This window comes from Genypterus blacodes, unplaced genomic scaffold (genome assembly GCF_046128005.1).
Source record: "Genypterus blacodes isolate CSIRO-AG114 ecotype Tasmania unplaced genomic scaffold, CSIRO-AGI_Gbla_v1 ptg000076l_1, whole genome shotgun sequence".
Lineage (NCBI taxonomy): Eukaryota > Metazoa > Chordata > Actinopteri > Ophidiiformes > Ophidiidae > Genypterus > Genypterus blacodes.
In genome coordinates this window covers 515001-531381 of record NW_027466885.1, presented here as the reverse complement: position 1 = coordinate 531381, position 16381 = coordinate 515001, and the positions used below count along the sequence as shown (strand labels likewise).

Below are 16381 nucleotides of genomic sequence, written 5' to 3'. Positions count from 1 at the left end.
GCCCCAGCTGCTCTGGATCCTGGTGCGGCTGCAGAGAAGGAGGAAGACGAAGGCTTTGATATTGTGGACACAAACCCAGACCGATGACATATTTGCAATGTTAACAAATCCTGATGGAAGGAGTCATGCTGGGGTATTGATTGTGTACGAATGGCTTTGGACGGCGGGACATAATGTCATTAAGCTCGGATTGTATGGATGACAGAAATGTACGAGAGGGAATCGATGATGAAGAAAGCAATGTTGTTAGTGGATTGGCTTTCATAACGCAGCGCTTGATGGATGTTTACGCCATGTTAGCCTCAGCTGGTACTTGGCCAGACTGAGTCAGTAGTCAAATCTAATCTCCTAGCTTCGGATCATCTGTTGAGTCTGAACTCACCAACAAAATATCTCCTTTAGCTGAAGTTTTCATCAATACCAAAGAAGAATAACTTCCCTCCCATCGCTAAGCAACGTAAATGGAGCATTTGATGCATTAGCATTGCTTTCACAATCAGCTGGACAGGATGTTCCCGGTGCGCGGCTGCCTCCTGTTACAGCCATCCAAAGCAGCAGTAATGGACAAATCCTCGTTGCATAACTTAATGTCCCTAATGGTGCTTCAAACGAAAACGGTGCAGCGGCAACAGCAAGCGTACGTTTACAACCGAGTTAGAAGTGCGTCTCTTTGATGTCCAAAGTGGCAACGAGCTGGAGAACCATTTTGTTTGAAACGAGGATAAACAACAGCTATTATCTCATTCTAACATATTCTCTGACCCTTTGAGGTTAGGTTGCGTAGGAGTCTAGTTTTTTAAGGATGTCCTTCAATTGGTGTCAGTAATTGAGTTTAGTTCGGTGTTTCAGGCTATTAATTGTTAATTCTGCATCGGGTGTTAAGGTCAAAGGCAGGAGGCTGGGCCATGTGGTTGTGATTTGAAGTTTCAGTTTAGACCTTGTTTGTTGTATAGGGCTAGGGACGACCGTTCTGCACGTTCACCTCACGACTGTATTCGGTTGATGACAGATTACAGAGGGAATTGTCGTTTTTCTTTGAGTTCTTGACTTCTCCTTCAGTTCAGTCGGCTTATTTGAGTTGATTCAGTTCAGTTTCTTTCACCTTTTTAGTTGTTTTCTTAAAGTATGATAGCATTCCTTTATAGTCTAATTTTGAGCCTCTTTCTTCTGGACTTCATCCAGTAACTTGGAGTTCCTCTTGACCTGTTTTAGCGAAGGAGCAGGGGCCGCAGTAGTAGGTCTCAAAGCTTTAGTGACTCTCCCCCTCAGTGTATGGCTAGACCCCCAGACTCGGACAAGAAGGTAAGAGAGCCCTCAGATCTAACCCCTCTCTCTATGCCCACCACCCACCCCCACCCATGACTGTGACATACGCCCGCACTGTTAACACGCTCACACTGTGGAGGGACACACACTACAGCTCAGAAAAAGCCAGCCAAAGACAAATCATTTCCCAGCGGCTCCATAACTAAAATTTACGGCGGCGGCCTTTGACAGTATTGGCAGGTTTGGTCTCGGACGTAATCCCTCTTCCTTAAATAAAGAAGACGGTGCAGAAATGAAGCATGTAGGCCGCGTAGAGAGCAGAGTCAACCACCAGGTCTGTTGAGGATGAACGTAAAACCCGGCAAGCCTGCATTTACTTCAAGAAAAATACAGCAGCAAGATCAATCCTTATATTTTGGTATCCTGACAGACTTATGGTGGTAAAACCCCAAAACACGGCCTTTTATGAGTCTTCTCTTGCCTCCGTTAGGGTTTCAAGCTGCCACGCGGCCGCAGCCCACCTGCACCCACCAGCGGGCCCACCCCTCTAATGAACACCGCATTACCGCGAGCTAATCAGTCACACCTGTTAGCAGAACGTGTAATCGCTGGCCGCGTAAAATCGGAATTTACACAAGGGGCGTCAAGTCATCGGTTCCACTTTTTTTGTTTTTGTGTCACGTGTAAGAAGGAGGAGGAGGAATTTGTCACGTCACTTTGGAAGTTGAATCCAGCGCGTCTCCCCTCTCTCTCTCTCTCTCTCTCTCTCTCTCAATATGCGGCATTGCGTAGTAGTCACACGTAGTCAAGACTGGTTGACGCTCCATCTGCAACCTCTGCAGGCTCCGGGGCTCTAGAGCCTTAAGTTAAAAGGTGAGAAGTGTAACACAGTATGGCTCGATAAAATATACCGAACACATCATAGTGTGAGTCCCTTTACCGCTGAGCCGTTGCCGAGCGAGCGTAGAGCTTTTTCTCTCCACTGTCATTGATTCTTCCCACCAACTACGTCCCTGTTGGACATCACCTTTGCCCGTGCTTTCATCCTCACTCCTTCTCAGGGTCGCAGTCACTGGACTGACAGGATCGTACAATTGTGTAATGTGTTCTGAAAATGTTTTAATCAAGGGAGATGTAACGCATCTATTGATATATTCACTGTTGTCGTATTCTGGTGGGGTTTGTTAGTCGCTCGATGACACAAAGTGCAAACAAAAGGACATCAGAGAGAGCAAATGCCTGGCATACTGACAGATCTGGGGCCGTAGCTTGTGTGTATTCATGTGGGAACCTTAGTCGGGAGCAGATTGTCAACAAAATGGACAGAATCTTGAACTGACGAGACTGGGGTGACGTATTAGATTTGAGTCCCAATCAAAAGTAAGTCAAACAAATCCAGATTACATAAGAGATACTGGACAATTTTGCCGTCCCGTTTATTTTCCGTGGCTTCGCCGGGTCGCAGAGGGTCGAGCAAAGACGCCCGTCCGCGCCCTCGCAACTCCCCTGGCTCTCATTCTCCGTTTTAAAACAATTCCACACAAGTGTGCGTTTCACACACGGGACGAAAGGGACCACAACAAAGTAAGCAAATTGGATTAAACATAGTAGATACAAATAAACTAAAACATGCCATGATAGGTGTGGATAGCAGCCTCCAATGCTGGCTCAGAATATCCCATAATAGTCAAATAATGGAAGTCTTGGACATCAGCGTTTGTTGACCTCAGTTGGTGCAATAATAATAATTATAATAATGTATGAAATTCTTATAGTTTTACACCAAAAGTAAGGCTCTGCACAAACCACAGTGTCGTGGTTTAATGTGACCGAAGGCAGAATGAATGGCCACCTTTTTGAAAGCGCCCTCGCCCCCCACGACCCCTGAGTGGAGCGGAAGTCGGCCCCTCTCCGTCCCCTCGCCACGTTCGTCCTCGCCGCACGATCGTCTGACCCACGCCATCGCTGGGCCACAGTGTGTCGCGCCGAGATGTTTTATTCATTTCTTTGTATGTGTTTCTGCGCTCCGTACGGACCGGCACAGGCGTATTTAAATAGTTTTTTTTATTGTCTTGGTTTGCGCTTATTTGTTATGCAGGGAAATGAATAGAAAAGCATAAAAGAAAACATTTGTGTTGAGTAATTAGTGGCATTACAAATCCAGCATTCAGCCTGTTTCATATCATTTTATCTGTCTGCCTGCTCTTTGTGTCTGACAGTGGCAGCTTCAGGGTGTGTGTGTGTGCGCGTGTGTGTGTCCGAGTATAATTCAGTGCGACTGCTCTGGCTTTTGTTAATACTGCCTGATTTGCATTAGTTAGTGCCTCCCCTCTCTCTCTGTCTGTCTGTCTGTCTTTCTCTCTCTCTCTTTTTCACTCTCTCTCTCTCTCTCTCTCTCTCTCTCTCTCTCTCTCTCTCTTTCTCTCTCTCGCACACACATATATGCCCACACACGCACGTACACACCCGCCATCCACATTCCAGGGTCAGAGATCAGTTTGTGTGTGTGTGTGTGTGTGTGCGTGTGCGTGTGTGTGTGTGTGTGAGCACATGCATTTGTTATGTGGTTCGAAGGCTCAGATGTATCCCGACCTCATGTTAGCCCCTGCAGTCAAACTACAGCTAAAGGAGGCTAAAGGATCCCCCACACTGGCCGCATAGAAAAGGCCTGCAGGAAAACCTCACAAGCACGTGCACACACACACACACACACACACACACACACACACACACACACACACACACACACACACACACACACACACACACACACACACACACAGACAATGGCTGGTCAGAAATCCTGCAGGAAGCTGCACAGGGGAATTCCTGCCAGGCTGGGGTGGATTATTTTCCCCCTCACTTCCTGTTCCTCCCCTTCTTCTTTCCTCGCTTCTTCGGCGGCCTCCCTCCGCTCGGCGTCTGCAGAGGCCTCTCCTCTTCCTCCCGAGGCTGTGGTGTTGAATTGTATATTTATATTCCGTGCCATATTATAGGGGTAAGGGGCAAAAATTGATTAGCGTCAAAATGGCGATTCCCTCTCCAGATTCCGAATCGATTCAGAAATGCAACGTTTTCCAGTTAAAGGTTTGTGTGTGTTGTTTTCTGTGGAGAAACCGGTCGGGGTTAGATGGCTCTCTGCTTTCTGCTATCCCATTTTGGAGCTCTGACTCAGATTGTGACTCCTAGCAGCTGGAATCAAAATCCCTATTCTGATCATTCCCCAAAAAATTCCCAGCCCTGTTATTATTAAATAAAAGCCAAATTAATTTTGACAAACTGCATCAAACTAATCTGTGTGCCTTGTTTATTTAAATCACAGCAAGCAAAACTAAGAAGACCTCTTAGTTTGTTGTGTTCATATCATATCCAGCATCTTTCCTTCGCTGATTGTGGGAACAGAGAAGATTCCATCCCACTGTCTGCCCCTCTTTGTTCGGCGGTCTGCTGATGAATCGACTCGCCCCTCATCCTCCGCCGCTGCCGCTCATATTTACCCCACGCCGCCTCAAAAGAGAGCGCGGACATGTCAAATGATCGGGCCGCCGATGGACCGGGGGACAGAGAGAGCGGGGAGAGGACGCGCTGAAAGGCCTCGTCTGTCCCTGCGTAATCAATTGACCTGATTGATAAGAGTGTGTCAGGGGTACATTGTGCGTGTGTTATGTTTCCCACGCCCAGTGCTTTGGGGGCTCTTCTTTGTGTGTGTGTGTGTGTGTGTGTGTGTGTGTGTGTGTGTGTGTGTGTGTGTGTGTGTGTGTGTGTGTGTGTGTGTGTGTGTGTGTGTGTGTGTGTGTGTGTGTGTGTGTGTGTGTGTGTGTGTGTGTGTTATCCGACCCTCTCAGTTCAGCCTCTGTCCATCAACACCTACCTCTGGAATGTTAATGAAAAACAACAAGGGAATCCCACAGAATCTACCTCTCTCTCTCTCTCTCTCCCTCTCTCTCTTTCCCTCTCTTCTCTTTTTCCGTCCTGTGTGTGTGTGTGTGCCAGTTTTTTTTTCTTCTCCACCTTACGTTAGTGGAAGCCGGTGCGCAGGTTTCCGTGGAGCTTGCGTCTCCCGATCTCTGCTGGCTGCGTCTGTCAACCCGGCAGCCGCAGAGGAAGTCTGGTTAAACTGTCACCAGGCCGCAGCCAATCAGCGGCAGCAGCGTTTGCGAGAGAGCATGCCGACATCCCCTCCACCCCTCCCCGCTCCCCCCCACCCCCTGCGTCGTCTCTCCAGCTCGCTGCATATTTTCGCGTCCTGTCTCTCGCACACGGCCGGCTGCGTACGCGCGCGCTCACACACACGCGGAGGGAGAAGTGTCACGGTGCCGGGAACGTGCGCAAGGTGTAAATACGCTGGCACCCTGTCGCCCCCTCAGGGGTGCGAGAGGAGGGTGGCAGTGCCTGTGCGTTAGAGAGGTGTAAATTGAACTGCGATGGTCCAATGAGGGGCGGGGTGGGGTGGGGGTGGGGATGAAACGGAGAGACCCTGTGCACCGCAAGAGGAAGTGGAAATGCCGAATTCCTGTTTTCTTCCCCGGTCTCTGTCGCTCTCTTTCGCTCTCTTCCGCCTCTCTCTTTGTGTTTGTGTGTGTGTGTGTGTGTTTGTGCATCTCCAAGCCTTTGAAGTGTAGCGCCTGCTCTCTCTCACACACACACACACACACACCACACACACACACACACCCCTCCCGTGCTCGTACCTAAATAACTCCCCTAGTTTCGTCTATTTCTGCCATCTGTCTGGTATAACACTTCTTCCCCCAATCACTCCGGTATGTTCCCACATTAAAACGCTTCCTCTTGTTTACCGTTTTCCTACAGCGTCGCCACTATAGGATGCAGGTTGTGTCGCACATCTGGGTTGTTTTGTTTTTTTTCTCTCCCTCCTCTGTCTCTCGTCACTTCTCTCTCGCCGCGTTCACATTCTCACACATCTGCCTCTTCTTCCCCTCCCTCCCCGTCTACAGAAACACAAGGAGCGGGACAGGCACAAACCCAAGCACAAGAAGAGCTCCATGGACCTGTCGCCCTCCCTCGTCATTCCCAACATCATGGTCCCAGATAAGGTAGGAGCGCTCCTCTGCTCTTCCTCCCTTTGTGCCGAGCGGTGGCCGTCCTGGTTAAACATTAAAGCAGGAGTGTGTTTTCTCTTTACCTTGTTTTACCTTTTTCTGCATCCTGTCCCCCTGTTGACCCCGCTCCTCCTCCAATTCGGTTCCGCCTCCTTGTTTTTACAATTGTCTTCCCGGTTTTCCTCCCTTTCCTTCCCACCGTATTGCTCCGCTCCGTTCCTCACCCTCCCCTTCTCTCCCTTTCAGACCTACACCAGCGGGGGCTCGGCGGTGGGGGTCGCCGCTCTGCCCACGTCCTCGCAGAAGCGCCTGGACGACAGCGCCGCCCGCTTCACCACCGCCAACTTCCAGGAAGTGCCGACGGCTCACGGCGGAAGCGGCGCCAAGGACGCCCTGGCGGCGGCAGCGGCGGAGGCGGGGAAGGCGGCGGCGGCCGAGGCGAAGAACAAAAAGAACAACGCCGGGGGTCACGCGGTGGGGCCGAGGGGGGGCCGCAAGTCTCTCACCTCCGCTGGGAAACCCCTCCCCTCCGCCGTGGTCACCCTGGCAACCTCCTCCACATCTGCCTCGGCCTCCACAGGGCCGTTCCACCAAGGTGAATTCACAGCAACAAACGGTCACATATATGTTAATTTCCCCTCAACTGAGAGTTCAACCTCCACGCCACCGATCTACTCCAGAAATGCAAATCTACATCCTTTCATTAAAGCTCCAATACGCCACAGCAGCTGGAGCCGGTCGAGGGCCAGACCTCCGTCCTCCTCCACACTCAGATACACTGAAAATCAGGAACCCCGGCTGATACTGTGTGTGTGATACTGTGTGTACATTACAGCTCGCGATTCATCAGACTTTCCTGTGTGGCCGTGATAACAGTGTTGTCCTTCTGACCCGCCCCTGGCTCCTGTAATCTAGGGGGGCTGTCTGGGAAACAGAGCTACACACACACACACACATACACACACATACATAGGCGCAGACAGGGGGAGCAACAGGGGTCTGGGCCAAAGAGGAGCTCCCATGTTCTGTGCTATCAGAACCTTGAGGCCCGTGTCAGTAGTGTGCGTCTCTTAACAAAAAGCATTTATGCTCGTCTGCGATTCCGTCCCTCAGCTGACGGAACGACTTCACCGTGAGGGAGGATCGGCTGTTAGAGCTGATAGACGCACGCTTGTTCTGCTTATCTTGTTTCCGCCGCTCCTGTGGCAGAGGAAAGGAGGGCAGCATGGAAACTTTTTCCCACCTGCGTTTTCAGTTTCGGCCTTTGTTCCACCACTCACCCTTTGTTTTGTCGTCTCTATTGCTTCCTTCGTCTCGCTCTCTCCCCCCCACCCCTCTTCACTCTGTCTCTTTGTTCCACTCTTCTTCTCCTCTTCCTCCTCCTCCTCCTCGCCACTCTCCCAGGCCTCCTCTTGACCAGTGCCAGCAAGACGGCCTCCGCTCCTTCCTCCTCCGACTTCCTGAGCTTCTCCGACTCGTCGCTGCGCCCCGGCGGCGGGACGACGTTCTCCTCCCCGCCGTCTTTCAGCAGCTGCCTGGTGAAGCCGAGCTCGGAGGGCGGGGCTTCCGAGGGAACCACGCCGCTGTTTGGTTCGCTCGCGTCGGCCACTACGGCGTCTGCAGGTGCTGTGGCTCGGCTTCACTCTCATGTCTTCTTCTCATTCAGTCAATACGTTTACATCCACTTGAAAACTTTGATTGTTCTGCTATAAAGACTATCGATTGACAATTTCTGATTCATAGCATTTAGGATGAAAACTCAAAAGTGTGGAGTGGATGTGAACGTACTGAGTTTTGTGCTTTTGGTTTGGTTTTTGTGGATCAACTCTGCTGTATTTAAGCAATCATTCCCCCAACATGTCATTTTCATTTTTTACACTGCTGGCTGTGCGGTTACCAGGCAATACTTGAGCCTGATGTTGTCTGACAGCTTTGAGGTCGAGACAACCACAAAGAAATCCCATGTGATGTTCACGTCTGCTTCTTTTTTTTTTGTTGTTCCAGTGGGCGGGAAGCTGTACGAGAATTCCCACAGTCACACCACAAGCGAGACGACAAACCTGAGCGTGACGGCGGGCTACAAACGCCCCCAGTCCTCCAGCTCGGGTCCTGGGATAGGAGGAGGAGCGGCGGCGGCGGCAGCGCCAGGAGGAGGAGGAGGAGATGATGGCATTAAGAAGAAGAAGAAGGGCAACTGGAGGAACCGTTATGGACCTTGTTTCACCACAGACGTGAAGCCCTCGGAGACGCCCCCCTCCCTGACTCTTCCCACTTCCTCTGTCGTCAACACCTCCTCCTCCTCCTCCACCGCCTCCCCTTCCTCGTCGGCCTCCTCGATCCTCGCCGGCCGCCCGGGCCTGGTGTCCAGCAGCGGAGGAGGTGTCGGGGTGGGAGGAGCCGCAGAGAGGCTCGGCGTCATCGGCGGGGTCCAGAAGTCCCCGGCGCTCCTCAGGAATGGGAGTCTGCAGAGCCACGGCGGCTCCGCCACCACCGGGTCAGGTGAGGACGGCACAGCAACGTCACACACACACAAGCACACACACACAGCAGTGGTTCTGTATGAGCGGTGAGGTCAAACACGGGTAGGTTTCTGCTGCACTGAAGCCGAGTCGCCGTTCGCTCTGTTATCAGCAGCCTGGTCTCATTTTATATTTGGGAGCCTTTCTGTCCCAGTGCCTGTAAGTTTCCCTCACATCTCCTTTGATCACAAATGATTGGAGGAAAAGGGAAATGTGCTTGCGTGCAGCTTTGTTGTGGCGTTCCTGACTAATGGAGCTTTTCTGGCGGCCTTGGCTAAACGCTGGGACTTGAACAGGAATGCCTGAGTGCCTCCTCCGTGCAGCAACTTATTAACATTACCAATCGCAAATGGCAAGGATTTGACACACCTTTGTAATTTGCGGCCGCGTGTGTGTGTGTGTGTGTGTGTGTGTTTGTGTGTGTGTGTCTGTGTGTGCGTGTGTGTGTGTCTGTGTGTGCGTGTGTGTCTGTGTGGCGTGTGTGATTTGCACGCACACACACTGAAGTGCTCTGCGTGTTGTTTTTTCATCAGGGTTCAGTTGCTTGGCAACTGTTTATATGCCACGGAGTTCCCCTCTGCTGATGGCTCTGTACCCCCCCTCTCCTCCTCCCCCCAGCGTCTCCCCCTCTTCTTTTCCAGAATTCCCACTCTTTTGTCTCTCCCTCCCTCCCTCCCTCCCTCCCTCCCTCCCTCTCACCCCCTCCTCTTACCTGCTCCTCCTCATCTCTCACCTGTTCCTCACGTGTTGCTGACACGGTGGCGTGGCGTTGTGTCGGAGAGGCGTTTGTAATATTCTGCACCACCGCGTATGTAACTGAGTGTAAGAAATTAGTTGAGGTTATTTGGAAGATTTGTTAAATTAATCACAACTCTGACAGGCAAAATGTGTGAATATCATCTTTCTGGTTTCTAAAGAGTGTGTGTAGTTCCATAGCAGAGCGTAAACCTCTTCAGATGACTGAGATTGATCCTGATCGGTTTGAGGGACACATTAGCTATTTATTGATCCACTGTTTAAAGCTGAGTCAGGAATTTATTGGTGACTTGAGTTTGCTGACGCGCTCATTCAGCGTCAGGAGGATTCAGAGAACAACAAACCACATCTGGGCCAACTAACAACACAAATCAACCTCATTATCTTTACTTTATTATTGTTTTGCTCTAATGTATGTTTGCGTGTTTAGTGGATACGTTGCATTCATTCTGAGGCGTCGCTGGGCAGACAGACAGACAGACAGACAGACCTGTGGATTTTTCCGCTCTTCACTCTCTGGTTGTGATTTTTCGCAGCCAGCCAGCGGCGGTCTGGGATAATTTCGGGTTGGATCCCACGTCCATCTTGGGGTTTTCGGAGCCTTGTGCATTTCGCGACAGCAGCGGAGACGTTTCTCACCACAACTGGTTGAAAGAAGATAGGATGGTGTGTGTGTGAGAGAGAGATTTGTGTGTTCTTCTTCCTACTGTAAATATTTAGCTGAGGGTTAATGCAGGGCAGTAATGGGGAGGATCCAGCCGCGCTCCCCCACCCCCCACCCATCCTGTGTGCTGATGGATAGATAGTTAGGCTGATAGATATGTGCCGGTGGGTGGGAGAGGCAGGGGGTTAGATTTTGGCTAGGTTAATGTTTGACGGCGGGGGGGGGGGGGGGGCGGATGAGACGGGGTGAGCTAGTAGAGCGACGTGAGATCGGCGGGTAGGGGGAGGAAAGATGTTGAGGGTGGGTGGGCGGCAGGGTGGAGGTGGAGGGGGGGGGGTCTTCATTCAGGCTGGTCGCTGTGTGTGTGTGTGTGTGTGTGTGTGTGTGTGTGTGTGTGTGTATATATTAAAGAAGAAGCAGAAGTGTGTGTGTGTGTGTGCGAGTGTGTGAACATGAGAGAAAAATCCAATCATGAAATCAAAAATCTTAACTCAATTGTTGCTTCTGTTCTAAAAAGGGGAAATGCTCAAAGTTTAATTAAATAAAATAAATAGATATCATTATTGATTCTTGCTTTTCCCTCATCAGCTAGAGTCATTCAGGGATGTTTTGAATTATAATAATCAAATTTATAAATTGCCCCGCATTTGTCAAGATATGAAGCTATAAAAAAACACACTGTATATTAATATTTAAGTATTAATCAATTAATATTAAGTATTGAATCCAAACCGTCTGGATTAGAGAGAGATGAAAGGAAAAGCAGACTATATTTACTTTAAAATACAAAAGCTTCTAAATAAAATATCAGAGATTTTATTCTTCAACACAACCCCGAGTGTTTATAAAAGTTTTGGCATAAAAAAATAATAATTCAGCAGAAATATTCATTCTTGTTGTTGTTTTTAATCAAATAGACATTTAGCTTTTACCGCTCACTTTGTTCTCTCCAATCAACTGAAGTCCTTTTGCTTAATTCATGTCTCAGTTAATTTCACAACATTTAGTTATGAGTTAATATTTAGTACATTAAAATTCCATAGGTGTCCTCAAAATCCTAAAATACATTCATATATACACACACACACACACAAACAACACACAAACAACATTATGCAGAAACCCTCCCACAAAACAAACACATCTCAAAAAATTGAAGGCGAGCCGGGTTTATAAAGTGACAGCTCTTTGATGTGTGTTAGTATTAAGTGTGCGCTCCCTTAAACAGTAATAAGTGCGTGCTGAAGTGGAATAATTTGAGCGGAATTTATCGCCCTCGCCCCTCAATTTAAATCCTCGCCGCTCATTGTTTCAGGCCTTTTTGCCCGTAATTGCTGCGGCTGTTGAATTTAGTTACTGTTGATGGCTATTAAATTGACATGGCTTTATCAATCTATTACCCACATGATTTTTTTGTGATCTAAGTGCACACACACACTCCCGCACACACACACACACACATTCTGCATCCACCGCCGCTGCGCTCCTTCTACACACTGATGCGATGTTTAAATATATTCCTGTTTATCCTTTTCACGGTAGAAACTTCTCCGCATAACAAGTGTGCTACTGTTGCCACGTGTTCCTCCATGTTTGTCTCTACATTCCGTCCTTAAACATGATTAAACGTCTCCGTCTGCAGCTTGTCAAAAAAAACACCCCCCCCCTCCTCGCCACCCTCCTCCCAATATTCCTGCCTCGCCACCCTGATGTCAATGGAAATTTTTCCTTTCTAAAACCCAAAGTGGGAGTAAGCTGTGAGAGCCAGAGTCCTGAATCAGCTGTCAGAATGTGATCGCGTCAATCAGTGGCCTCAGTTCAGGACCAGACTTCAGCTCGGACTCCTGTACAAATACACAGCGTAGGTTTTTCCGATGAGCGATCCCTGGAACTGGGCCCTGGACTGCGAATGCTAAAAATTTGGAAGAAGAGGAAGAGGAAGGGTCAGGCGATGCAGGCCGTCCCGCCGCGGGCAAGCAGGGCCTTCGCCTTATTGATCACTGGGGTAGTTGATAAGTTTCTCAAGCTCTGCTGCTGCTGCTCAGATCTGAGTTCTTTGTCTCCCTTTCTTGTTCGACTTGTTCCAACCAGAGCAGCTTTCAGTTCTGCATGAAAAGCAGCAAATCTGAAATTAAATGATACAATCTGAGGAATATTTTGCGGCGATGACTGAAGATTTACAGAGGAGGCTTTCCCCCAAAAAGCCCAATATTTAAAACAAACAGGTGGCGTAAATTTGATACATTTAAAATTCCCATTTCAAACCGCTTGACCAGTTCAGTTCAATTGTTTAAAAATGTAACGTTAAATATTGATCAATACTAATTCAGTTTATTTAATTCAATCTCAAAAATATGAATTCAGAATATAAATCAAATCTCGCTTAGGTATAAAATTAAAACCGCTGCTAACTTTTAACAAACAGACTTCACCAGTGTGTTTGTATTCATTTCACATGAAACCTTTTAGTCCTTCAGTGTGTGTAACCTGTTTACTCGGTGGCGCGAGTTAAATTCCCTGATAAACAGTTTGGCCTCTAATTCAACTGTTCAAATCTTGCAGGAGCCCCCAGCAGCTCTGCTTGGGTATCGGCTTTACTGGTGCATATTGTTATAAACTGTTATAAATAGTATGTTAGGCCCATGGGGTGTCTATCTATCTATCTCTCTCGCTCTCTCTCTCTCTCTCCCTCACTCGCTCGCTCGCTCTCTCCCTCTCCACCCCTCCCCTCCCGGCACAAAGATCTCTTGTTCCCCCAGTGAATGTGCGCTGCCCTGAGCCATTCAGGCTTTTGTGGGGCCGAGGGGCCCTCTCCCCCCCCCCCCCGCTCGCCCCCCCTCTCCCCCCATCCTCCTCCTCCTCTGTTGAGGTCAAAGGGGGGCAGGGGCATAGCTTATCCCTGGTTAGTGGGCGAGCGCAGGGGTTGTGCGGCAGGGAGAGAGAGAGAGAGATGGAGGGAGGGAGATAGATAAGGAGACGGAGCATGCGTGTATGAAAGTGGAACAGCTGGTGTGTGGAGGTGAAAAATAGCCTGTAAATGGAGAAATGTCATGTTTATGTAACATACAGGACAGTCGGGTGGGTTCTGTGTGAAGTGTGTGCATGTAGACGATTTGTGTCGCCAGATTCCTGCCTTGAAGGCCATCGGTTCAGTGTGTGTGTGAACGTGTGTGTGTGTGTGTTTCTGCAAGCTTGATTTGGATATTTATATAAAGTCGAATAAGTAAAGATGCTGTTGTACCATGTGAGTTGTAAGGATTTGTTTTTAATATTTTTCAAACTTAAACATGTATTCAAACTTATGACCACAGGCACAAATTCACACAAAAAAAGTGTGTGTGTGTGTGTGTGTGTGTGTGTGTGTGTGTGTGTGTGTGTGTGTGTGTGTGTGTGTGTGTGTGTGTGTGTGTGTGTGTAAAAAATTCTGATCCAGTTCAGACAATCTTGTTTGTTCAAAATTCACACAAGCACCATCAGATTGAATTTGGAATAATTGAACCGTGTGAGTTTCAAGGAACAAATTGAGATCCTGCTATTGTAAATTGGTTTCCTTACAGTTTGGTGTGCAAGTTTACAATCAGATTGAATTAACTAATAAAATGCATCACAGACTAAGAGTCAAGAGTACATCGTTCATGTAAAAACATAAAGGATTAATAAATAAATCATAATTTATGTTCCATTCTCTACATTTACCTTGCATCTTATTCTTTAACATTATGTCATTGTTCTAATTATAGATATGCTCCATTAATGTCTTTTAACATTAATTGTCCACAGGGGTTTTCTCTGCTGCTGATGTTTCGTCGTCGGGCATGGGAGCAGTCGCCGCGGGCGGAGCCAACTCGGAGTTGTCGCAGCAACCGCAGACCACACCCTCCTTAGCCCCGCCCTCTCCATTCACCGCCACCGCCCCGCTAACCAGCACGGCATCCACGCACGTGAGTCTGCCACAATTGGCGCACACACAAAAATCACCCATTTCCCTCCTTTCACACACTCACACACACACACACACACGCACACACACACACACACACACACACACACACACACGCTTGACTTGGCGTTGTCTGCATCTCTCAGTTCACCCACATTTCTGGCATCTTTGAGCTGAAGTGCTGATAAACTGTGGGAACACAAATAAACCAAAGCGCATTAATTAAATGTCTTCAGCACCAAATCTCTCAGCACTATTATTAATCCACTGCATGTTCATTATGCGTGAAGTGTGTGTGTGTGTGTGTGTGTGTGTCCTGACCTCGTGTTTTCACATGGAGCTATTTTACCGAGGCTGACACTTGGCACCTGTAGAGATTCTTTCAGTTTTATTTAGAGCATCAAAAATAAAATGTTTGATTCTGTAAAACCTTCCCTCAGTGTGCAGAGGGAATAATCAGACTGAACCTTTTCATTACATGTGAGCAGAAAGATGATATTCAGGGAGAAAACAGTATTATTTTTGAAAAACTAAAAGAGATTCGGTCCCAAAAAAATTTATATTGAAATTTAAAATACCGGAGTTTAGATTTATTATTTTATTGTAAAGATCATTGAAAGAGGATTTTTTTTTGTTCAAAGATCACAATAAAAGATGCATATTTGTGGGGAAATCCTTCCTATATTCCTACATTGTTGGGTTTTTAAAGATGTATGTTGTTTATTTTCATGATGCTTTGCACTATAATTAAATGTGTAATCTTATTCCAATCTAACATCGGGATGGAGAAGCAACAGCTCATCGGCTTTCCAAATAAATTAAGCTTAACTTTGATTGCATGGAGAAGTTTGGGCTCCGATTCCAACTTGAAGAGCTCAACCCCCCCCACACACACAAACTCCCCCCAGTCATCACTCTGCACCCCCCCCCCCCTCCCCTTCAACATCTTCAATCCCTGACCCCGGTGTCCGTGCGTCCTTTGAGAGCCTTCCCAAAGACCCCCGCTCCGTCTCTGTCCACCCCGAGCTCCATTTTTCTCCCGTGTCCATTTACAAACCTCACACACACATTCACACACTTTCTCTCAACCCCTCGACCTCACCGCTCCTCTCTCCGTCCCCGTCCGCTCCTCCATTCCTCTTGCTTCCATCCCGTTGTCCTGTGATGTAATGACATCTGACAAGCGCCGCAGTAGGGATAGTTGGAGGGGGTGGCGGTGGGGGTTTTGCACTCATGCCTTTAATTCCCTGTCCTGGCCTTCATCCCGCGCCGTCCCCTACGCGTTCAGCACGTATTACAGCGGGCGAGAGGCCCGGGGAAGCAACCGGTTCGGACCCCTCACACACTGCGGGGCGAGAGTGAGAAGAAGAGACGGAAAAGAGCGGATACAGGACGCAGCGAGACGACTTAAAGAGAGAAAGGGATTTTTTTCTTCCCCCCCTCCTCTTCATCTTGTCACTCCAGATTGTCTGAAACGTGTGCGTTAGTTTGTAACGTGCGAAGAACACCTCAGGGCATCGGCGACGCTACACACTCCAAATCCAGTCCGCTTGAAATTACGCAACGATAGAACGGTGCCAACACACACTCTCCTCTCAGCGTGCGTGTGAGTGCGTGCGTGTGTGTGTGTGTGTGTGTGTGAGAGAGAGCGACGGAGAGACCATTTGCTATTTTCAGTCCACCAGCAGACTCTCAGCCTACTGTTATTGGCTATCAGCCCAGGACGGAGAAAGAGAACGCGAGAAAAGACTTTGAATGAAAAATGGATGTAAATGAAAAATGAATGTTGATGGGAAAAGGGAGGGGCGGGGGGAGACGGAGGCGGGGGGGGGGGGATTATGGCACAGAGGAGAAAAGGAGAGGAGGAGGAGGAGGAGGGGGGAGCCATGAAAGCTGGAGTCACCTCAATGGGGGGAAAAATGGAAGAGGGTAGGCGGGGGGGCGGTGTCCTTTTTGGAATTTATCATTTCCATTTAATTTAATGATTTAGCTGCATCAGATGTTTGAATTCTTAATGTTATCTCGTCGCCATGATTTGTTCAGCGACTGTTGACTCGGCGCGAATTTAACGCAAATCAGATGGCCGGGGCGTCGGAGCAACCCGGAGGTTTCTGCGGCGAACTGTGGGAGAGTCTGGGGCGCAGCTTTGATCGCCGCTCCCCGCACTGTCACT

General features: G+C 48.7%; 1 protein-coding gene across 4 annotated transcripts in view; it reads left to right on the top strand.

Annotated features, from left to right (window-relative positions):
• The window catches only part of mllt10 (MLLT10 histone lysine methyltransferase DOT1L cofactor), a 33864-nt gene that overhangs the window by 9413 nt on the left and 8070 nt on the right, over nt 1–16381 (top strand). For 3 of the 4 annotated variants that reach the window (XM_076158048.1, XM_076158051.1, XM_076158050.1), the window contains 5 exons: nt 6225–6323; nt 6576–6924; nt 7734–7952; nt 8334–8828; nt 14049–14209. In XM_076158048.1, coding sequence (XP_076014163.1) covers nt 6225–6323; nt 6576–6924; nt 7734–7952; nt 8334–8828; nt 14049–14209 — 1323 coding nt within the window. The remainder of the gene's footprint in view (nt 1–6224; nt 6324–6575; nt 6925–7733; nt 7953–8333; nt 8829–14048; nt 14210–16381) is intronic. The other variant, XM_076158049.1, reaches the window with a different exon arrangement.